The sequence below is a fragment of the Rhinatrema bivittatum genome, chromosome 5 (assembly GCF_901001135.1).
Source record: "Rhinatrema bivittatum chromosome 5, aRhiBiv1.1, whole genome shotgun sequence".
Lineage (NCBI taxonomy): Eukaryota > Metazoa > Chordata > Amphibia > Gymnophiona > Rhinatrematidae > Rhinatrema > Rhinatrema bivittatum.
This window is the reverse complement of record NC_042619.1, coordinates 197,315,835-197,340,780: the sequence shown is the minus strand read 5'-3', so window position 1 is coordinate 197,340,780 and position 24,946 is coordinate 197,315,835. Positions and strand designations below refer to the sequence as shown.

Here is a 24,946-nt window from a genome sequence, read left to right as displayed (position 1 = left end):
ATAATTTAGTATTAACCTTTTGGTCCAATGCAGTATTTTCTAAAAATCTCTGCAAACAATTATCAGAATTTTTATATATACATATATATAAGATTCCAGTTTTAATAACCAAGTACAGAAACACATAAAACATTTATAGAAAAAGTGTTGCTTGTCACAATATCTTAAAATCCAGAAGTGAAACAAGACTATTTTAATGATTCATCTAATCCTATCAATACAGTCCTTTAGGAAAGCAATATAAAAAAATCACCTTTTCAAATGCTAGTCTTAGTGAAAAATACAATATATTAACAGTATTACTAGCACAGGAACAAATACAGTCAAACAAAATCTACACAAAAGTGACAAGGCCACGAGATCTAAAATGCAGACATTTTCACTATTTCATACTCCCATCTGAATATCAGCAAAGTTGTAGAAGTTGTCCACATCTTGAGAAGCTGATGTCTTGGTTTCAGATACAAACACCTATTTTTAATGAAATATAAGAATTGCTCATATTATAAATGGCAAATAAGAATGAATCTCATTCAGAATGCTTGCTGAAGCAGCAATTATTGATCAACTTGCCCTTGTTGAGTTCCAAGCTTTCTTTTCATACTGCTCTTTTCTCACCCACCCCATGGTACTCACTAAACTATACTCTGTCCCATTATCTATGTTACCCATTTCACCCATCAAAACTGTTCTTCCACAAGCAGTTCTATTTATACAAGTCAGTTTTTTTCTAAACCTGTTCTTGTGACTCTACAGTTTCCAGGATGAAAACATGAATATGTATAAGAAATGTACATACTATATTGTCTGATATATGTGTATCTCTCATGCATATTCACTGTCATCCTGAAAATCCACCAGCTGTGGGTGTCAATACGACAGATTTAAAATCACTGATTTAAGTTAAAAAAGACCATATGTTCTATCTAGTACGCCCAGCTATACCAACTAATTCAGATTTGAGATCCCCTGTGATTATCCTATGCTATCTTGAATTCAGATACTGTTCTTGTCTTTACCACCTCCATGAGGACAGGGTTCCATACATCCACTACCATCTACTTAGTGCTTGGGTAGTTGCCAGGTTGCTGGGCTTGATTGACCCTTGGTCTGACCCATTATGGCAATTTCTTATGTTCTTAAGATTATTTGATTTATATTCAGTTTTTCAGCACTTCAAAAGTGGATTACATTCAGGTACTGGGGGTCTTTTTCTTTCCCCAGAAGGCTCATAATCAAATAAGGCCATTCATCAAAATGTGTTATGGCGTTAACACCATAATGCATGCGATAACACTAGCGCATGGCACAAATGCACATTTTTGGAAGGGGTGGGATCAGGGAAGAGTTGCAGCAGGATTTATGAAAATTAGGGGCAATATCGTACGGTTTTAATGCAGGAAATAAGTACACCTTTTTTTCCTGGCGTTAAGCTGTACAATATGCCCAAAATGACTGTAAAGAGAAAGTTAGAGAGCGACTGACGCTGGGGAGGCCCTCACAGTGTGCAACTATTTATATCTCTATAGGAGGGCCATCTAATAGCTCAAGGTGAGGTGGTGGTGGTTTAGGGACCGGTTTCTCATGTAGAGTGAGACATACGAGCAGCACAGTATACCTCGGTGAAGATTTGACATCATTTGGAGTGAGGACAGTCTCACAAAGATGAAATGTTGTACTATGTTATCTCACCCTAGCTTGATGGTACCCTGGTTACAGAGTCCATCAAGATAGGGTGAGAGAACATAGTAGAAATGTCATCTTTGTGAGACTTTCCTCACTCCAAATGATGTCAAATCTTCACAGAGGTGTACTGTGCTGCTCGTATGTCTCACTCTACATGAGAAACCGGTCCCTAAACCACCACCTCGAGCTATTAGATGACCCTCCTATAGAGATATAAATACTTCACTGCTATGAAGGTCTTGTAGATAGGCTTTGACTCGCTCTCTGCAAGATGCGAAAATAGAAATTATTGTAGGGCATGATAAATTTACCGCACCACACGATACTACCAATGCGAAGAGGGTATGTTATGTGGTGCGGTAATTCTAAAAATTCCCTAAACATGTCCCTTTTTCTTATCACGGGCATTATCTATGCGTTATTAACACATTTTGATGAAATCTAGGGGGTAAGTTTGTACCTGAGGCAAAGGAGGGTAAAATGACACAAGGAGTGGCAGCCTTCATTCAGATTTTCTGTATCCATTTTTACCATTATTCAGCCTCTCTTTCCCTACCCCTTACTCCTGAATCTACCTCCTTTCACCCTCATCCCATGACCTCATTCTAGAGCCTCCTTTTTGTTGAAAGAGGCTCACCTTTTTCTGCATGGAAACCTTGGAAATATTTAAATGTCTCTATATCTTATCTCCCCTAGCTTGCCTTTCCTCTAGAGCAGGAATGGCCAATTCTGGTCCTTGACAGCCACAAACAGGTCAGGTTTTCAAATTATTCACAATGAATCTTCCATGCAGATCTATCTTGCGCGTATTGATTGCAGATATTCTGATAACCTGGCCGGACTGGAGTTAGATGTTACTCTAGGTTATATATGTTTACATCTTTAATTCTATCCCTATATGCTTTAGAATGAAGACACCAGTGATCATTTCAATAGCTATCCTCTGAACCAACCCCAACTGGTTTATATCCTTTTGAAGGTGCAGTGTGTATATACACAGTATTTTTTTGCAAAATATTTTTTTATTAAAGCAGCATAAACAGACATACAATAGCTATGAACATATCTGCTAATGATATGTTCCTATGATGGTTTTAACACTTTCAACAAAATGTAGCACAATAGACAGTATCATGAGAGACTTATGCTCCCTTAGGGATATGGAATACCACTATTTTTATTTTCAGTGTGTAAATATATCTCCCCATTTCCATTCAATCTCACTTACAACCTGCATACTCTACAATCATTCATACCACTGATACATTCTTATTTATGTTTAACCAGTTGTCTCCTCCACCTCCCTATTCCCTCATACATACTCAAACCATACCATTCAGTCAAAAATCTCTGCGTCAAATACCTCGAGGAGCCAATAAGATCATATTGAATAAAAAAAAGGCAACCAAAAGGAGCAATACTGGCAAGAACACATTTAGCAAATAAGCAGTCATGTGTATTTCTTTCACTAGGCATGAGCTGTTCTTCTGCATCTAGAACCCTCCTCCCCAGGTAGCAGAGGACCCTAGGGTGAGAATGTGATTTTGTGAGTCAATTAACTGTTCAAAAAAATGATTTCCATGTTTCCACATATGATTTTGCAGCTTTATGTTTTGTCACACATGTCCAGCCATTCCAACTGCATGACCAATGACATGCTTGATTGCCATTGGTTTATGTTCAATACAAAAAGAACATCATATATTATCGCTGTTTTTTTAGATCGTGATACCTCATAGTAAGTAAGGCCTCTTGATTTTTTCAGAGAGTGCTCTTAAAGAAACATGTCACATTTCAAGCGTTTCCCATTAAATGGTTTTACGCTAGAGAGACTTGTTTTTATCGTTATAATCACAGGTATCAACAATCAGAAACTTTAAGAATATTTTTTCTAAAACTTTTTTTTACTTTTTTAGTAGAATTAGATGCGAACAAATTACTTATCATTATACGCTTGGCTTGCTGTGATGACTGCTTTTCTGAAACACCGGTAAGAACCGGTGTTTCAGAAAAGCAGTCATCACAGCAAGCCAAGCGTATAATGATAAGTAATTTGTTCGCATCTAATTCTACTAAAAAAGTAAAAAAAAGTTTTAGAAAAAATATTCTTAAGGTTTCTGATTGTTGATACCTGTGATTATAACGATAAAAACAAGTCTCTCTAGCGTAAAATCATTTAATGGGAAACGCTTGAAATGTGACATGTTTCTTTAAGAGCACTCTCTGAAAAAATCAAGAGGCCTTACTTACTATGAGGTATCACGATCTAAAAAAACAGCAATAATATATGATGTTCTTTTTGTATTGAATAGTAATATTACATCATACTTCACACAGTTACTAGTGATTGGTTTATGTTCGGCATCACATCCCCTATCTAATTATAGAGGATGCAATCACGTACCAGCAACAGAGCTAATGCAGGAACTTTGCATAACCTTGTCAAGTTTATCTAATCCTAGTATATTTGCTAGTATTATAAATCCTCCCTTTTGGGGAATGAGAACACCTGTGCAAGATCAAATTTCAGAGAAGACTTCATCCCAAAAAAAGGACAATATTTGGGCAATATAGTAGCCAATAAAGTAATGTGCCTGTGGCACTTGAGTGGTCCAGGACTTAGACACAGCCAGAGGAATCACACTCAGACTCTGCTGTAACTTCAGTGCATTTATTTACAGTGCCACACTTAACACAATCAGGCTTGGCAAACACAAGACTGCTTCTCTAGTCTCCGCTAACTAGGCACTTCCCAGAAGTCTACCTACTTTCACAGATCCTTAGGCACTTCCCAGAAGTCTGCTACCCTCTCCCAGAGAGGTGTCTGGAGCACCTACACTCAAACCTGGAGCTCCTGATCACAGATCCATGGGGCCCATCCTCTCCCCGCTGGCTCAGCTACTTATCCATCACTGTACTGGGCGTGCCATCCAAGCACCTCCCACCCAGCAGGGTCCCACCCATAGCCATTCTCCCTCTAGGGGATTTAAAGGGGACAAGGCTCCCAGCCCAGTCCTGCCCATGCTCACAAGGGGTGCTGCCTCACAGTACCATTTTCAGTTTCACACTTTATACATAATGGGATTATTGACAACTTCATATGGTATCACTTAACAAATATAGGTGTGGTGGAGCAGTTTAAAATGCATTTCTCTTAAATTAGATTCCTTAATGTTACAGTATAAGAGTTTGAAGTACTTCTGGAACTGTCCTGGGATGAGTTTGATCATCCACTCCCTGCTGCAATAGCTACAAAGAGAATGTAAGTCAGACTGAAGACATTGCTTACATAATTTGTGCCTGTTGGAAATGGAGTTTCTTTTAATTGCTATGATCTTAATATCCAGAAGCAAGGAATATTCCTTTTAAAAGTCCTGTTCAGTCCATTTCAAAGTTGCCATGTAGTGGCAAGCTTGAAGGTAAGTAAAAAGAAAAACCTGTATTTGGCACTTCATAACTATAGTGTAGAGAATCAAATGTAAGACAACACGATTTACCTTCCTCAAAGATTCACATGTTTTATGCCATATTCACTCTAGTATTGAAAAATAGTACTGTTGTCTGTGCTGGGTCAAAATCTTTGTTGCCAATTACGGGTAACAGTAATGATTCATGATTTTGTAAAACCCCAGTGTCTTTTGAGCCACTGCCATGCCCTTACATGGTTGTAGAAATACATTTTCATATGTCAGTGTTTTTGTTTTTTTTTTTTTTAAAGTCCTTATGTAACAAATACAATGGTGACCACAGCAGATTCATATTATCAAGCATACCCTTTTCACAATAGGCATATTTATCCGCAAAACCATTCACCAATAAAATGCACTGAAATATCTTAGGTCTGGAAAGTTCAACCCCCACCCTCTTTACAACACATTAAATTTAGCATAGCTAATCCTTTTGTTTTTCCCCCTTCCAAATAAAAGGTGATAAAGGAAGAGTTGAGCAACGATAAATCCTTTTGAGTAACTTGGGAGCATCTGCATTTTATATAGAAGTTTAGGTATGATCACCATCTACAGGCATGCAAATGTCCCCAAAAGGGAGAGAGGAAGACATTGCCAAGCCTTTAATTGTGTTCTAATTGTTGATATAATTCCCTCAATGTTCAATGCATATAATGTATGAAGGTCCTGTGGAACCTAAATCCCTAGATATTTTATTTGTTGCCCAAGCAAATGGGAACAGATCTTCCCAAAAATACATAAAATCTGGATCAAATGCCAAAGCTTCAATTTTCATAAAGTTTAGTTTTAAACCCACTACCTGTTGAAACTGTTCAAAAAAGTTTACAATCAAGGAGAGACTGTTTAGATTTATCAATAAAAAGTAGAAATACCCTAGAAATCTTTTTCCTCTCTCAGCTCTATAGCCAATGGCTCAATAGCCAATATGAATAAAAGAGGAAAGAGGACAATTTATCTAACTCCACATCTTAACTGGAACTGGGATGAGATGGTACCATTGATTAGAATATGTGCGCTCGTATTCTTATACAACACTGTCAGCCAATGTAGTAGGTGGCCAGTAGATCAAACTTCCCCAAAGCCCAGAACATATAATCACACACTATGGAATCAAAAGCCTTTTCGGCGTCCAGGCTAAGAATCATAGCTTGGTTGTTCTGTCTTTGGCTCAGTGCTGCAATCAAAAGTCATACATTTCTAACCCCATGGCGTCCCTACAAAGCCAGTTTGGTCATCTTTGATCACATGAGGGAGAACTACACTAATTCTATTTGTCATCAGCGCAGTGAGAATTTTCATATCTACATTTATTACTGGAATGGGATGATATGAGCCAACCTCTAGTGGATCCTTTCCCTTTTTGGGCAATTTCACAATCACTGACTGATTTATATCTGGTGATATAGCTTCCTGCTTCAGCAAGTCATTATAAAAACCCACCAAGGCAGAGATTACTGGGAACTTCAGGATCTTTAAGAACTCTGATATTTACTTAGCTTAAGCTCCTGGAAGAGTTTGAATCTCTTTCCATCTCTAAATGGCTAATTTAGCCAATTTGCCAGGCCAATAAAAATCAGCAAAGAATGCTTTTTGTACCTCTTTTACATTCTTAAGGCTGTAAAGCTCCTGATAATACACTAGAAAGCAACTGGCAATGTCCTCTAAGGAATGTTTATATCCAACCCCTTTGTCCCTGATGACAGTAATGTGTGCGGGGTCTCCATATCCATATTAAATTTGCCATTAGTTTACTTGGCTTATTACGATAAAGTTGATATTTGTAAAATCTTAAAGATTTTGCTGGTCTCTGAAACAGTAAGCGATTTAAAGCTGAACAGGCCTGTTCTACTTCATTTTTATGTTCATCTGACATTATTGCTATATGTTTAACTTGAGCATTTTTCAATTCCTTAGCCAACCTTAAAATATCAGCATTTCATATTCTATTTTCCCAAGCCACATATATGTGAAAGTACAGCCATGCATCACAGCCTTACCTGCCTTCCACACCAGGAAAACAGTGTGTGTTGTGAATCTCCCAGTTCCAACACAAATGAAACGGGAATGATCGGAAAGAGAAATTGCTCCTATGGTGGACTCCCTAGTCCCAGGGAACAATTTTTCAGAAATTAAAAAGTAATCCAGCCTTGAGTATATTTTATAAGGATTTGATAAAGTGTAAATCTTGTTCAACAGGGTGAAGGGTCCTCCAAATGTCCAACAAACCCACTTCTCTACAAAGAAAATTCATCCTTTGCTCTTCATTTCCGCTCCTGATCTCCTTTGTGGATTTGCAATCTATTTGCCACAATACTGAGATCTCCCCCAACCACTATTGTGTACTCTAGCAAATAATAATCCAGCAGCTATTGTTTAAAAAAAAAAAAAAAGTTGTGGGAATATATATTTAGGGCATAAATATTGTACAGAGCTATCTTCTGACTATGCACTGTACCCAGTACAATTATATTCCTACCTTTTTCATCCTGAAGATGGTGATCAAACTGAAAAGAGCATTGCTTGTGAAGTAGTATGGCTACTTCCTCATGCCTCTTTTTTGCCAACACAACATCTTAGCCATACTTCCCTGAGCATGGAGTATTATGACAGAACAAGCAGATTTGCTTACCCGTAACAGGTGTTCTATTACAGCAGGATGTTAGTCTTCATAGATGGGTGACATCATCAGATGGAGCCTGGCACAGAAAACTTTTGTCAAAGTTTCTAGAAACTGACTGGCACATGGAGCATGCCCAGCATTCCACTATCCATGTGTCCTCTTCAGTCTCGTAACACAGAATTCACAAGTGAAAAAATAAAAACAAAACGCAGGAGAACCCAACTCTGCGGGGTAACAGGTGGGTTTCCTGAGGGCTAACATCCTGCTGTCCTAGGAGAACACCTGTTACAGGTAAGCAACTGATTTCTCCTAGGACAAGCAGGATGGTAGTCCTCACAGATGGGGGAATACTAAGCTTCAGGCTGTTCCCGGATGCAATAACGACCAACAGCCCCTAACTGGATGCCAACGAGTACAATAAAATATGGCTGGTAACAGAGGGAGGTAGCCTGAACCCTAACAATGGGCTCTAGGCAGGGAGAGTTGGGTTCAAGGATGGAAGAGATTTCAAAGGACAGATTGGTCAAAACTACTGTTGTGCCAACCATCCTTGCCAAAGCAGTAGTGGGCAATGAATGTGTGTAAGGAACTCCATGTCGCAGTCCTGCAGATTTTGGCAACGGGAACTGCCCGCAAGTGGGCTACCGATGCCACCACAGCCCTCACTGAATGAGCCTTGACACGGCCTCCAAGCTGAAGGTCCACTTGCACATAGCAGAAGGAAATAGAATCCACCAGCCAATTTGACAGAGTTTGCTTGCCCATCGCAACTCCCAATCTATTCTTGTTGAAAGATATGAAGAGCTGTGTGGACTGCTGTGTGTTCCAGATAGAAAGCTAAGGCCCTTTTGCAATCCAAAGTGTGCAGAGCCCATTCGCTCTGCTGTGAATGAGGCCTCGGAAAATTGTGGGCAGAATGATTGACTGAGATGAAAATCAGTCACCACCTTGAGTAGGAACTTGGGATGCGTACTCAGAATCATCCTATCATGAAAATTGTGTAGGGCACATATGTAACCAAAGCCTGAAGCTCACTAACCTTACGAGCCAAAATGACCGCCACCAGGAAGAGAACCTTCCAGGTGAGGAACCTCAGATTGTAGGAGCGCATAGCTCGAAAGGATTTCCCACATTGAGGTCCCAGGACACAACAGGAGGCCAGAGGAGGGGCTTCAGTTGAAACAGACCCCACATAAAGCGCCCCACTATAGGCTGCACAGAAATGGGCGAACCAGCAATACCCTGATAAGTGGTGATGGCACTTAGGTGTATCCTGACCAAGGTAGTTTTTAACCCAGCCTCTGAGAGGAGCCAGATAGTCCAGTAAATTTGGAGTGGGACAGGTGAAAGGATAAAAGTAATTCCACCTTGCACCAGACGGAGAACCTCCTCCACTTTAGCCAGTAAGACTTCCTGGAAGCTACCAACACCTGAGATATGTCGTCAGAGAGGTCCAGGGGCTGCAGGACTAAGCGCTCAACATCTAGACCGTCAACTGCTTGGAGGCTTGGATGGCACAGCCTGCCCCCGATCCTGTGTGATCAGGTCAGGCGAGGTCCCCAGATGGATGGGCTCTCCGACTGATAGGTCCCAAAGGAGTGAGAACCAGACCTGTCTGGGCCAGGACAAGGCCATGAGAATCATGGTCCCCCGGTCCTGCTGAAGCTTCAAGAGAGTCTTCATGACCAGCGGCAGAGAAGGATACGCATGCAGGAGACCTATGCCCCAATGTTGGGCAAAGGAGCTCGAGGCTGGACGTCCAACTGTCCTGAACAGGGAGTGGAATGTGCTCCCATCGCAGTTGTAGGAGGAAGCAAAGAGATCCACATCTGGAGTTCCCCATTAGCGGAAGATCTGGGCAGCCACTGCTGGATCCAGGGACCACTAGTGAAGTCGGAATGCACGACTCAGATGGTCCACCATCACATTTCTCTGCTCTGGCTAGGTACATCGCCCTCAGGAGCATGCCCTGTGACAGACCCCGGGACCAAATCCGCACCGCCTCCTGACAGATGAGGAATGACCCAGTGCCTCCCTGCTTAGCGATGTACCACTTTGCTACCTAATTGTCCATCTGGACCAGGACTGCCTTGTGGGACAAACAAACAGTCTCGAAATGCCCAAAAGGCATAATGAATCGCACAAAGCTCCAGGAAGTTGATCTGACATAAATGTTCCTGAGCCATCCACTGACCCTGTGTGTGGAGGTAGCCCACATGCATCCCCACTCGGATGGGGGATGCATCAGTGGTAAGCACCACCTGAGAGACGGGGCAGCCTGAAAAGGGACACCCTGCTCCAGGTTGGATAGATTCTTCCAACAGGACAGTGAGACGTGGAGTGGTGGCGTGATGTAGACATGCACCTCAAGGTCCTGGGAAGGCTGCTGCTACTGCAACCACAAGGTCCATGCGTCATGAGCATGCACAGGCAGGCCAAAGGGGTGACATGGACAGATGCAGCCATGTGATCCAAAAGATGAAGCAGCAGACAAGCAGAAACCTGTCAATGGCTGCGGACCAAATTCACCAGCCAGTCTTCTCTTCTGAGGAGCAGGATCAGGGTGCCCAAAGAGACCATCTTGAAGGAATTTGTTAAAGGCTCTCAGATCAAGAATAGGGCGTAGGCCCCCAGTTCTCTTTGGTACTAGGAAACACAGAGAGTAGAACCCTCAGCCCTGCTGGTGGAGGAGAATGGGTTCTTCCGCTCCTGCCATTAGAAGGGCAGAGAGCTCTGTCAAAAGTATTTCTGGAGGAGCAGACGAAACCCACGATGGACATGGGGAAAGTCTGCAGGAATGTCCCTGAAATTCAGCCAGTACCCTCGATGAACGATCGGGAGAACTCACTAGTCTTAACGTAATAAGGGGCCAGTGGCAGGCTGAGGCCTGGGGGCCCACTACAAGTGGGCTCGACCTCTGGAACCAGTGCGGGGTGTGCAAGCTTGTGAGGCCAGGAGGATAATACTTGCTCTGACGATAGGACTTCCTCGAGCCTTGTTGCGAGGATTTCCTGACTGAGGATGCCGGGTCAGAAGCACTAGCCGACAGCTGTTGAGTCTCATGGTGGTCCTTCAACTGGGTTACTACATCCCTGACTTTATCCCTGAAGAGATTCTCTCCTGTACAGGGCAGGTCTGCCAGCTTTTCCTAGACTTCCGGCTCGAGGTCTGAAGCACAAAGCCAGGCCATCCTGCAGGCACCAATGACCGCTGCAGCCACCCTCACCACTGTTTCGAACACATCATAGGTGGACCTCACCTCGTATTTTCCCGCCCCCAGATCTTACTGTACCACCAGTGCAACTGCATCTTGCTGCTGTTGTGGCAGGCATTCTGACAGCTCCTGGACCTGCTTGCACAGGTTCTGGTTGTACTAGGTCATATATAATTGGTAGGAGGCGATGCGGGTGATGAGCATAGTGCCCTGATACACCTTTCTACTCAGGGCATCTAGCGCCCTGTGATCCTGGCCCGGAGGGGCAGAGGTGTGGGTGCAGGAGCACTTGGCTTTGAGAGCGGACTACCATGGACTGCTGTGGGAGATGGTGCCTCTCAAAACCCAATGCCTGTTGGACCAGGTAGATGGCATCTGCCTGCCTATTAATGGAAGGAAAGAAGGTTATCAGTGGCTGCTGGGGACCAGATGGTCCTCTGGGCACTGGCTGTGTTAGAAGTACCCCAAACAGGATGTACAGATGCCCTAGCAGGAGTGTCAAGAGAGACTGTGCAGGCTCCAGCATCAGCATGGGGGTTGGTGCTGGCTTGATACCCTGCAGGGCTTGGAGCACCATCAACTGAACCCTGTGGTCCAACTCCTCCGGAAAGTCTGGTAAAGTTAGGATGGATGGAGGAGGAGGAAGAGGCGTCACCGGAGCCTCCTTGGAGTCCCAAGGAGGCTCTGTGCCCAGCACAGACATCAGTGGGGAACGCTTAGGAATCCCGGGACTGATAAGAAGATGATGCCTCTTCCCCATGGGGTCACTTTGGTGGCAACAAGGCGGCCGACAATGCTGCACCAGTTCCAAAGTCGTGTGCAGACTGTGACCAATGGTGATGCTTATGGGACTTTTTGTGATGCTTGGCCCCGTCTTTCCCTGGTGCTGAGGAGGCTGAAGAGCCTGATGTCTTAGAGTGTGACTACACCGGCGATGGCCTAAAACTGGCTCCTCTCTCGAGATGGGCCCTCTGGGGGCATAGAAAGGAACAGCGTATCGAACAGTTCCATTTTATTCAGCTGGCCATCTGATCACACAGATGACACCCACGGATGTCATGCAATGCCCCCAGGCAAAGGATACAAACCTCATGCAGATCAGTAATTGACATAGTCCGTGGGCACTGGGAGTACCTTCGAAAACCGGACACCATGCAACGAAGGGAAAAACAAAAAACCTACCACACTGCTGGACAAGGCACTGACTGGAGAAGAGGGACCTGATGCTGATAAGCCAAAAAACCGGGAAAAAGACATTTGAGAAACTCTAAAGAGCAAAGTTCCACCACCATGAGGCAATTACTTTGCGGAAGAGAGATCAAAGAGGGACCCCATGTGGACAGTGGCATGCTGGGCATGCTCAATGTCAATCAAGGTTTCTAGAAACTTTGACAAAAGTCTTCCGTGCTGGGCTCCATCTGATGATGTCACCCATCTGTGAGGACTACTATCCTACTTGTCTTAGGAGAATTCAGAGATCTCACAGCCTAGACCTCCATATCCCTATTACCAATATGTTTCCCATTACTGCTGAAGTCAACACTATGTCAAGTTTGTATGGTTCCACACATTCATCCCCATTCAACACAATATTCATTCTTTCATTCACACTTGCCCTATTACCATACATTCTCATGTGCAACTCCAAGGGACCACTACCCCCATTCGTATTCTCCTCCTCCTGGAGTGTGCTCATAAACATCTCCTCAACCTCCAAACAGAAAATAATAAACAAAATGTTATTGCCCTTTGAACTTTTGCCTGTTTTTGCATTCATCAGCATAGAGTACAAGGAAAACATTTATCAAGGCAGCTCAAAGTCCCAAAAGTATCTTGTGTAAACCTATAGTACTTTATCAAAAAAATAAAAAGTATCATAAGGAAGCCTATTTAACTTCAAATCTTTTTCTGCTCATGTGCATGTTGTCTCCTAGTAAACTCCTTGCCATGCGCCTTACATCCATTGTAAAAAGCACTTTCAGAGCATATCTGCATCATGTGGAACTAGCGCCGGCGGTTTGTGCAGAGCTGGAATGAAAATCTGATCTTACCGACAAGTCTTCCTTTTCAAACAAAAAGCTCTGAAAGGCTTTCAATCAATCAATCAATCAAGCTCTTGAGGCCAGCATTTCATTTAATGCTTGGGTCAAAACTTGTTTATACAAATGTATTCCTCTAAGAAACAGAGACAAGCCAAGCTGCAGGCCCCACTGTAATGCCGTTTACATCCGTTTGATCTGCTCGCAGTTACAAAGCCCCTTCAGGAGCATCCAGTGAATCCACAAATGCAGCTGCCTCTGCTTCAGTGAAGAAAAACAACACTAATTTTATACTGCACTTGTAGTTTAGCAGGAAAGAGGAGAGAAACTGAATGCCTCTGATGCTGCTCGGTACACGATGGCATCTCTCTTCTTTGAGCAGCCATGTGGACAGGAAAATCATTACACAGAAGGATCTTGCTGCTCAAGTATTCTATTTGCCCTTGCTGTCGATATGTCCAGAGAATATTTTAAAATTTGTGCCATCACAGACTGTGGCTTGCTGTTCCTTTCTCTCACCAGCCCCACATGATGTGCTCTCTCGCACTGTAGATTATCCAAATCAGTTAGGCCCAAACGTTCCAGGAGCCATTTTTCCAAGAAATTATATTAGTTCCTCTTTGTTCAATGTTTCTGGCAGCCTCACTATTTTTATTTTTCTGGTTCCTATTTTCTTGATCTTCAATACAAGCTAGGAGATCAGCATTTTTATCCTGGAGCTCAGTGATTTGGCACGCCTCATCTATCAGCCTGTCATTTTGCAGTGATATATGCTGCTCTGCGTGATTTAGCTGTTTAGTGTGGCTCTCCAGCCCTTCTTTTATCTCTTCCATTGCAGTTTGAATTTTAAGCAATCTATCCCCCAGCCAGCGCCAGAGTTGCGCTGCTCAAGATACACTACAACACTTCCTCAGATATGTTCTGCGAGGATTCTGTCAGCGCAGCCAACTGTCGCCATTTTTACTTCAACAGCTTTCTCGCAGCTACTCCTTGGTGCTTTTGTGCTCACAGCCTAACACAGTGGTACAGCGGTTCTGTTCCCCATTTGGCTACATAGCAATACAAGTGGACCCAGTGCTATTTGAAAGTCAAAATTAGGGCATAATTTGCAAGTTTTCAAGAAGACTTGTTGGAGCTCTTACCCCTGACGTCTGCTCAGAGGCGCACCATAACCAGAAGTCTGTACACAGTATTCCAAATAAGATCTTACCAAGAACACATACAGGGGAAATTATCTACTCCCTACTTCTGCTGACCATTCCTCTCATTATGCAGCCCCTATACAAGTTTTAAATATGGATAAAGCAAGTTTGCTCACTGTAAACTGTTTTCTATAGATAGCAGGATGAATTAGCTATGACATGTGGGTGACATCATCCAACAGCACAAAACACTTATTTCTCTTAACTAGTAAAGCTCTGATCTTTATTGAGCATGTGCAGGTATTCCCACTCACTCGTTGCCTTGTGAACTTCTTCAATCAATCAGAGCTAAACCTAGCTAGATAGTCAACTCTCCATGGAGACAAAATGGGTATTTCACATGGCTAATTCATCCTATGTACGGGAAACACCATTTACAGTAAACAATCTTGCTCTGTCAATAAGCAGGATGAATTAGCGATGACATTAGGGTCTCATGCTGAGGGTTGCAGCTGAGTATTTACTAAATAAGCAACTCGGACTCCACTATGTAGATTACTGAGAGAATAAGTTAAGCAAAACTGCTTGTTTTATTGTCAGTCCTCGAGAGATTGTCTAGAGAGTAGTGGAATATAAAAGTGTGTACTGATGATCATATTGCAGCTCTGTAGATGTCTTTAAGACTTCAAGAGGATCCTCTAGGAAGTGACCAGTGGAAGAGGCCATAGCTCTAACTTAACTTTGACAGAGTTTGTGATTTGAAGGCCAGTGACTGGGTAGCAGTGTTGAGTACAATCCTTTACCCAGTTGAACAAAGTATGCTTGGTAACTGCTATGCTAAGTGTATTAGGATCATAAGACACAAATAGCTGAGAGGACTAGTAATGTGGATGAGTTATCTTCTTATAATAAGTTAACACCTTTTTCCTATCCAAAGTATGAGGATTTTTTCTCCTTCATGCGCATGGGGCTTCGGAAAGAAGGTAGACAATACAATGGACTGTTTGATATGGAAAGCAGAGATGACCTTCAGGAAAAAAAAAACAAACTTTGGGCAAGTGTGTAGTATCGCCCTATTGTGGAACCATTGCTTAGAGTTCGCTGGCTCTTCTGGCAGATGTTACTGCCACAAAGAATGCCACATTTCCACATCAAAAATTTCAGCAAAGCAGATTCTAATGGTTCGAAAGGCAGCTTCATTAATTAAGAGACAACATAGAAGTCCCAAGGAATCCAATGTTTCTGCACCAACTGTTTAACTTGCCATATGTCTTTCATAAACTTCAACACTAACGGGTGAGTTGTGAGAGGTTTTTGTCTACTGTGACATGGTAGGCTGCTATGGCACCAAGATGTACTTTCACTGAAGATGTAACAAGGCCTAATTTGGACAGGAAGAGCAAGTCAGTCAGCAATTGCCTAAGCTCACAAAAGAACAGGTCCAAGGCCTTTTGTTGACGCCATATGGAAAATGAGTAGAGTAGTGGCCTAATAGAGCAGTGGGACCTGAACCAGGGAAGTCAAGTTTCAAATCCCACTACCACTGCTTATGAACTTGGCCAAGTCACTTTTCTCTCCACTGCCTCAGGTACAAACTTAGGCCTAGATTTACTAAGCAGTGATAAGGCTATATTACTACTACGACTAAACATTTCTATAGCGCTACACGACATATGCAGTGCTGTACAAACATACAAAAAGACATTCCCTGTCAATAGAGCTTACAATCTAATAAGACAATATACAGGACAAGAGACTTGGTTAAAAGAAAAGAAAGTTAGTCAAGACTAAAAGTAGATAATCCGGCATAAGATTTAAACGTGGTTTCAAAAAGGTGGGTCTTTACATGGGATTTAAACATGGCAAGAGAGGGAGCATAACGCACCAGTTTAGGAAGACTATTCCAAGCACACGGCGCAGCCAGGTAGAAAGCACGGAGTCTGGAATTGGCAGTACAAGAGAAGAGCATGGATAGGAGTGACTTATTCGATGAGCAGAGTGCAGAAGAAGGGGTGTAAAGAGAGATAAGAGGAGAGGTAACGAGGTGCTGCAGAGTGAAGGCATTTGTTGGTGAGAAAAAGGAGCATGAACTATATGCAGAAGTGGACAGGGAGCCAAGCAGTGACTTCAGAAGAGGGGTTATGTGAGCATAGTGACTTTGGCGAAAGTCATGCAGCTGAATTTAGGACAGTGTTTATCATGCAATATAACTATATTGTGGTGATACTGCACGATATTCTCTATATCGCGTGGTATTTAGGCCCCAAATATGCCCCTATTATAATTAGCTGCTGTGCACATGATTCGTATGTATGAATTTTGCAAATGCATGCAAAGCACCTAATTTTAATCAGCCCCATTATTTTATTGTGATGCTCCTGTGGTAAAAAAGGGGCCAAGGCCCGAAACATGCCCTCACAAAGTTAAAAATCCCCCCCCCTCCACCTCTCAAGGAGGCACACACACACAGCACCCTTCCCCTTTTGTCTTCCCCCAAAATTGACCAGAATTACTGGTGCCTAGTGGGCGCTTCTCCACCTCCCCTTACATCAAACAGACCTGGTCATCTAGAGGGACCCTCGGGCCTCCACCCACTACCTCCTTGAACAGTCATTGGTGGTTCAGCAGTGGCCCCCTAGGTGGTTGGTGCCATTTTTGAAAAAATGGCATCAACTGGCCCGAAGATAGGAGGCCCACTAGGCACCAGGGATTCAGTTCTGTTTTGGGACTGGGGGGTGGCCATGGGAGAAGAGGGTGGGTATTAGACAAAAGGGAAGGTTTGGGAAGGGAGCAGGATATTGCCAGTAAACTACAAGGTTTGGTTTTTTTGGGGTTTTTTTTTTTTTTTAAACTTTTAGTGTTCGTGGTGCCTTGAGAGGTGGCAGGGATCTCTAGAGACCCCCCTGGAGGGAATTTTTATCTTTGGGGGGGGTTTAGTTTTGGGACTCAGGACTTTTTAAAATTTTGCAACGTGGGCCGCCATTGAGGTTTTTAGGACCCCACAGCAATATTTTCTCGAGTAGGGATGCATATTATGGGAACCTCATCTCGGGTTATTTCACCCCTCCTGTGATAAAATATTACGGCTTGATAAATCTCCCTATTAGATTGTAAGCCCTCTGGGGATAGGGAAATACCTACAGTACCTGAATGCAATCTGCTTTGAAGTGCTGAAAAAAAGAATATAAATCATTTAAATAAACAAAAATATCTTTTCCATTTAAAACTGTAGGCTCTTCTAGTTGATGGTTTTCTGGCGAAAATTATTTTATCTTCAATTTGTCTGGGTAAAGAGAGATCGGAAATTACTGCACGCTCAACCTCCAAGCCATCGGGTGGAGGGACAACAGGTTCAGATGAACAGAGATCCATTTATCTGGAAGAAGAGTCTGCTTCCAGATAAATGGGAGGATTGATAGTTGGATGAGATATTTATTTATGGAAACATTTGTCGTGGTCATACCGGAACTATGAGGATCAGCTGAATTCTGTCCTGTAATACCTTCTATACTGTTTTGGTAATCAGTGGAAAAGTGTATATGAGATCTGTGCTCCAACTGAGCAGGAAGGCATCCTAAGCTAACCTGCATTTGCTGGGTAGAATCAAGCAAAACTTCTCCAGCTTTTAGTTCCATTACGAATATTTTAATTTTAGATAAGCCCCATAAATCGAATAGAGTGTTGGCTGTTGATTGTCAGACTATTCCTGTGGGCTGAAGACCTTGCTGAAGGACAGCTTGATATATGCTTGCCCACTGATAGATCTCCAGCGCTTCCTGGCATAGAATCCATGACACTGTGCTTCCGTTGTTGATATACAACATAGTGATGTGATTGTCCGTTTTTAATCAGGATTCTCTTTTGTTGGAGAAGATGAGTAAAGGTTATTAGAACATATTTGATTACTCTTAATTCTAGTAGATTTATCTGGAAGTGACATTCTTCAGAGGACCATATTCCTTGGATCTGAAAAGATTCTGTGTGGACACCCCATATCTTCATGGACTTGTCCAAGATAAAAAAATTTTGTATATATACATACACACATATCTCTCTCTCTCTCTCTATATATATATATCTATATATTTTATCTTCACTGGAAGAAGTACAGAGAATGGTTACCAAAATGTTAAAGGGAATAGAACAGCTACCCTATGAGAAAAGGCTAGAGAGGTTAGGGCTGTTCAGCTTGGAGAAGAGATGGCTAAGGGGGGATTATTTTATTTATTTATTTAGCACTTTTATATACCGACTTTCCAATAACAGAGTTACTGATCAATTCGGTTTACATTCTAAACAGAAACATTGACAAGTTAATGTCTTACAATGAACAGGTAGCAGGAACTTGGATACAGATATATGGGGTTAATAACATATATATATATATATATAATATAATAGATATAATAGATATAATAGATATAGATATAATAGATATATATATATAATATAATAGATATAATAGATATAATAGATATAATATCTATTATATATTATATATTATAATAGATATAATAGATATTATTATATCTATTATATAATAATAATAATAATAATAATAATAAATAATAATATAATAGGGATATAATAGAGGTCTAGAAAACCTTGAGAGGACTATCAGTAAATCAGTAAATCAGTTATTTGCTTTTTTCAGATAATACAAGGAGACTAGGGGGCACTCTATAAAGTTAGCAAGTAGCAGATTTAAAACAAATCAGAGAAAATTCTTTCACCCAATTCCCAATTAAGATCTGAAATTCATTGCTGGAGAATGTGTTTAAGCAGTTAGCATAGCTGGGTTTAAAAAAGGTTTGGACAAGTTCTTGGAGAAATCCAGAAACTGCTATTAACCAAGCTGACTTAGGGAATAACCACTATTTATTACTGGCATTAGTAGCATGGGATTTATTTACTGTTTGGGTACTTGACAGGTACATGTAACCTGGATTGGCTTGATGGATCCTTGGTCTGACCTAGTAAGGCAATTTTCTATGTTCTTTGGTTACCTGAGGGGCAGAGTATAAGTGAAGCTCCCTAGCAGAGAGAGTATGTGGGGGTTCAACTATCATCTTAAGTCCAGCTTCATATCCTTGGAGATGTGCACCACGGTGGGCAAGGGGTGGGCTAGCTGATCCCATTGACAGTGCAGATTCCACTGCAGTTGTCAGAGGTGAAGGCAAGTTAGTTTAACTCACATGTGACCTAAACTACGAGAAAAGCTTTAGCTGTTGATCATTGCGAGGTTAGCAGCTTGAGAATAAGTGATCTCATAAGTTCTGGTTGTTCCATAAGCAGAACATTTATCCAAGCTATAATAAACTTTATTTTCTGCATTGGAACAAATTTCACTAAGAATCTAAATTTCTGTGGTAAATAAATTGTGTGTCGAAAGCTACACAATCATCTAGATACAGGTGGGCATCTTGAGGCCGCAGGTGAGCAGCTACCACCGCAAGGCACTTGCTGAAAACTATCAGAGCTGCAGACAAGCCGAAAGGAAGAACTCGGTATTGATAGTGGGAAGAGTCTACCATCGCAACGGTTTACATGTTGGCACATAAATTAAATGTAGGGAGAAGCGTACTATAGTACATTCTAACAGGTGCCGTCAAAGGTTCAGTAACAATAAATCATTAAATACAGATAAGAACATAAGAAAATGCCATACTGGGTCAGACCAAGGGTCCATCAAGCCCAGCATCCTGTTTCCAACAGTGGCCAATCCAGGCCATAAGAACCTGGCAAGTACCCAAAAACTAAGTCTATGTTACCATTGCTAATGGCAGTGACTATTCTCTAAGTGAACTTAATAGCAGGTAATGGACTTCTCCTCCAAGAACTTATTCAATCCTTTTTTAAACACAGCTATACTAACTGCACTAACCATATCCTCTGGCAACAAATTCCAGAGTTTAATTGTGCGTTGAGTAAAAAAGAACTTTCTCCGATTAGTTTTAAATGTGCCCCATGCTAACTTCATGGAGTGCCCCCTAGTCTTTCTACTATCCGAAAGAGTAAATAACCGATTCACATCTACCCATTCTAGACCTCTCATGATTTTAAACACCTCTATCATATCCCCCCTCAGTCGTCTCTTCTCCAAGCTTAAAAGTCCTAACCTCTTTAGTCTTTCCTCATAGGGGAGTTGTTCCATTCCCCTTATCATTTTGGTAGCCCTTCTCTGTACCTTCTCCATCGCAATTATATCTTTTTTGAGATGCGGCGACCAGAATTGTACACAGTATTCAAGGTGCGGTCTCACCATGGAGCGATACAGAGGCATTATGACATTTTCCGTTTTATTCACCATTCACTTTCTAATAATTCCCAACATTCTGTTTGCTTTTTTGACTGCCGCAGCACACTGTACCGACAATTTCAATGTGTTATCCACTATGACACCTAGATCTCTTTCTTGGGTTGTAGCACCTAATATGGAACCCAACATTGTGTAATTATAGCATGGGTTATTTTTCCCTATATGCATCACCTTGCACTTATCCACATTAAATTTCATCTGCCATTTGGATGCCCAATTTTCCAGTCTCACAAGGTCTTCCTGCAATTTATCACAATCTGCTTGTGATTTAACTACTCTGAACAATTTTGTGTCATCTGCAAATTTGATTATCTCACTCGTCGTATTTCTTTCCAGATCATTTATAAATATATTGAAAAGTAAGGGTCCCAATACAGATCCCTGAGGCACTCCACTGTCCACTCCCACTGAGAAAATTGCCCATTTAATCCTACTCTCTGTTTCCTGTCTTTTAGCCAGTGTACCAGGGAGGTACTCTTTACGGGTAAAATTCATTATTCATAGTGTTACAATATATATATATAGAGGCATTATGACATTTGTTTTAATAACCATTCCCTTCCTAATAATTCTTAACATTGTTTGCTTTTTTGACTGCTGCAGCACACTGAGCCACTATGATACCTAGATGGTGGCTACTAATATGGAACCTAACATCGTGTAACTACAGCAAGGGTTATTTTTCCTAAATGCAACACCTTGTACTTGTCCACATTAAATTTCATCTGCCATTTGGCTGCCCAACCTTCCAGTCTCGCAAGGTCCTCCTGCAATATATCACAATCTACTTGTAATTTAACTACTCTGAATAATTTTGTACCATCTGCAAATTTGATAACCTCACTCGTCTTATTCTTTCCAGATCATTTATAAATATATTGAAAAGCACAGGTCCAAGTACAGATCCCTAAGGCACTCTACTGTTTACCCTTTTCCACTGAGAAAATTGACCATTTAATCCTACTCTGTTTCCTGTCTTTTAACCAGTTTGTAATCCACGAAAGGACATCGCCTCCTATCCCATGACTTTTTAGTTTTATTAGAAGCCTCTCATGAGGGACTTTGTCAAATGCCTTCTGAAAATCTAAATACACTACATCTACCGGTTCACCATTATCCACATCTTATTAACCCCTTCAAAAAATGAAGCAGATTTGTGAGTTAAGAATTCCCTTGGGTAAATCCATGTTGACTGTGTTCCATTAAACCATGTCTTTCTATATGTTCTGTGATTTTGATCTTTAGAAGAGTTTCCACTATTTTTCCCCCCGACACTGAAGTCAGGCTCACTGGTCTATAATTCTGGATCGACCCTGGAGCCCTTTTTAAATATTGGGGTTACACTGATAACCCTCCTGTCTTCAGGTACAATGCATGATTTTAATGATAAAATATGTAACCTAAGTAATAGATTTGAAATTTCATTTTTGAGTTCCTTCAGAACCCTAGGATGCATACCATCCGATCCACATGATTTGCTAGTCTTTAGTTTGTCAATCTGGCCTACCTACTACATCTTCCAGGTTCACAGTGATTTGGTTCAATTCATCTGACTCATCACCCTTGAAAACCATCTCTGGAACTGGTATCTCCCCAACATCCTCATTAGTAAACACTGAAGCAAAGAATTCATTTAGTTTTTCTGCAATGGCCTTATCTTCCCTAAGAACTCCTTTAACCCCTCTGTCCATCTAATGGTCCAACCGACTCCCTCACAGGTTTCTTGCTTCGGATATATTTTTAAAAGTTTTTATTATGAGTTTTTGCTTCTATGGCCACCTTCATTTCAAATCCTCTTTGCCTTTCTTATCAATGTTTTGCATTTAACTCGACAATGCTTATATTTTTTCCTATTTTCTTCAGATGGAGCCACCTTCCAATTTTTTAAGGATTTTTTTTTTGGCTAAAATAGCCTCTTTCACCTCACCTTTTAACTATGCCGGTAATCATTTTGCCTTCCTTCCACCTTTCTTAATGCGTGGAATACATCTGGACTGTGTGTCTAGGATTGTATTTTTAAACAATGTCCATGCCTGTTGAACACAACCTTTGCAGCTTCACCTTCTAGTTTTATTTTCTATTTTCCTCATTTTATCAAAGTTTCCCTTTTATTTATTTATTTATTTGAGGTTCTTTATATACCGCCATTCGTTTAGTAACATCATGTCGGTTCACATTCAACAATGTTTAGCAGCAGCGCTAGAACAGACAGAAATTAGCAGCAGTGCTTTACAATTAATGTTCAACTTAAGAAAAAAAGACCATTAAGAGTTTATAACAGCGATAAGTCAGAGCAGATGACAGATTGATACATGGCAGTGCAAACAGGGAAGGGGTAACTGAAAAAAAAAACTGAAGTAGCAATAAATAATTACATTAGATTAATACATAGATTAATTACATTAATTACATAGATTAATAGGAGTCAAATTTATAAAGATATTAATAGGAGAACTTTAGGTAACTCAGAAGGATAATACATATTTACAAAACTTAATCGCAGGTAAATGCATGGGGGGAAATGCTGAATATGAAGTTGGGTACTTTATGTAAAGGCTTTTAAGAATAACCATGTTTTGAGTTTCTGCTTGAATTTTTTCGGGCATAATTCCTGACGAAGATCAGGTGGCATACTGTTCCAGCAGGAGGGGCCGGCTATGGCAAAGGCACGTTTTCTAGTTGTGTCGAGTCTGGTAGTTTTGTGAGGGGGTAAATGAAGTGTGGCTGCATGTTGTGGTCTAGGGGTTCTGGAGTGTTTGCGGAACTGAATGGCATTATTGAGCCAGGTCATGTTTTCAGTGTATAGGGTCTTATGTATTAATGATAATACTTTGAAGGTGACTCTTTGAACAACAGGGAGCCAATGCAATTCTTTAAGTATGGGAGTGATATGATCTGACCTTCTTGTATTAGTGAGGATGCGGGCCGCAGCATTTTGCAACATTTGTAGTGGTAGGATGGTGGAATTGGGTAGGCCTAACAGGAAGGCGTTACAGTAGTCAATTTTAGCAAATAATAGGGTTTGAAGCACTGTACGGAAATCACATTGGTATAGGAGGGGTTTTAGATTTTTTTTTATTTTTTTTTGAGTGTGCAGTTTGAAGTATCCATCTTTTATAGTATTATTGATGTGTTTTTTAAAGTTAAGATGGTTGTCTATTGTGACACCCAGGTTTTTGACATTTTCGGTAGAGGTAACCGAAGGGAGAGGAGAGAGTGTGGGAGATTCCTTGTTGCCTTTGTTGGGGGAGATTATCATAATTTCTGTTTTGTCAGGATTGATGGCTAGGTTAATGCTGGTAAGGAGTGCACTAATGTCTGTGAGGGCCGTTTCCCATTTTTTGAGGGCATTGTTCAGAGAGTCAGTAATAGGGATGACAATTTGTACATCGTCTGCATAGATGAAGTACAAGATACCCAGTTCAGATAGGAGGTGACAGAGCGGGAGGATGTATATATTAAAGAGGGTAGAGGATAGAGCAGATCCTTGGGGTACTCCATGGTTTATGTTGTATAGTTGTGATTCTTTGTCCCCGAACTTGACTTTGTATTGCCTATCTTGAAGGTAGGACTCAAACCAGCGCAGTGGGGTATCAGCTATACCTATTTCACTGAGTCGGGTAATGAGGATATTGTGGTTTATGGTGTCAAATGCTGCCGATATGTCAAGCATGGCTATGAGATAGGAGTGCCCTTTGTCGAGCCCAGTGAGGATGGCGTTGGTGAGTGAGATGAAAAGGGTTTCGGTGCTAAGATGTTTACGAAAGCCAAATTGAGTAGATGCGAGAAATTTATGCTTTTCCAAGTGATCTGTAAGTTGTGTGTTTACACTTTTTTCAAGAATTTTTGCTAGGAAAGGTAGATTGGAAATGGGACGGTAATTAGAGAGGTTGGAGGGCTCAGCTTTGGGTTTTTTTAGTATGGGTTTGATGATGGCTTGTTTCATAGTGGTAGGAACTTCACCATGAGTAAGGGAGCAATTGATAATGCTAGCAATGTGGGGAGAAATTATTTCAGGGATAGATATGAGGAGTTTTGTAGGTATGGTATCACTTGGGTGTGTGGCTGGTTTCATTTTTTTAATGGTGTTTTCAATTTCTAAGGAGCCAGTGAGCTCAAAGGAGTTGAAGGTGGCATGAGGTATATTGGGGATAGGTTTGTTTGGAAGATTATTGTTAGGAAAACGGGTCATGATTTTTGCTATTTTCTCATGAAAGAATTTGGCTAGTTCTTCACTTCTCTTTTCAGCATCTTTATCAGGGCAGGGTGTAGTGTTGGGTTTTGTCAATTCGGCTACATATGTAAAGAGCGCATTTGAATTATATTGCAAATCATGAATTCTTTTGGCATAGTAGTCCTTTTTTGCATTGTGGGTTTGTTCACGATATTTGTTTAAGGTTGTTCTGTATGCATTGCGTCGTGTGAGAGAGGGGTCATTACGCCAGTCTCTCTCTAGTTT

The 24,946-nt window shown here is 41.3% G+C and overlaps 1 protein-coding gene across 3 annotated transcripts in view; it reads right to left on the bottom strand.

The window, feature by feature from the left end:
• Positions 1-239: 239 nt before the first annotated feature.
• Positions 240-24,946, bottom strand: part of RP2 (RP2 activator of ARL3 GTPase) — a 97,593-nt gene continuing 72,886 nt past the window's right edge. For 2 of the 3 annotated variants that reach the window (XM_029603062.1, XM_029603064.1), the window contains exon 5: positions 240-471. In XM_029603062.1, the coding sequence (XP_029458922.1) occupies positions 388-471 (84 nt within the window). In that variant the 3' untranslated portion in view covers positions 240-387. Of the gene's footprint in view, positions 472-2,629; positions 3,212-24,946 lie in introns of those variants that run through there. The other variant, XM_029603063.1, reaches the window with a different exon arrangement.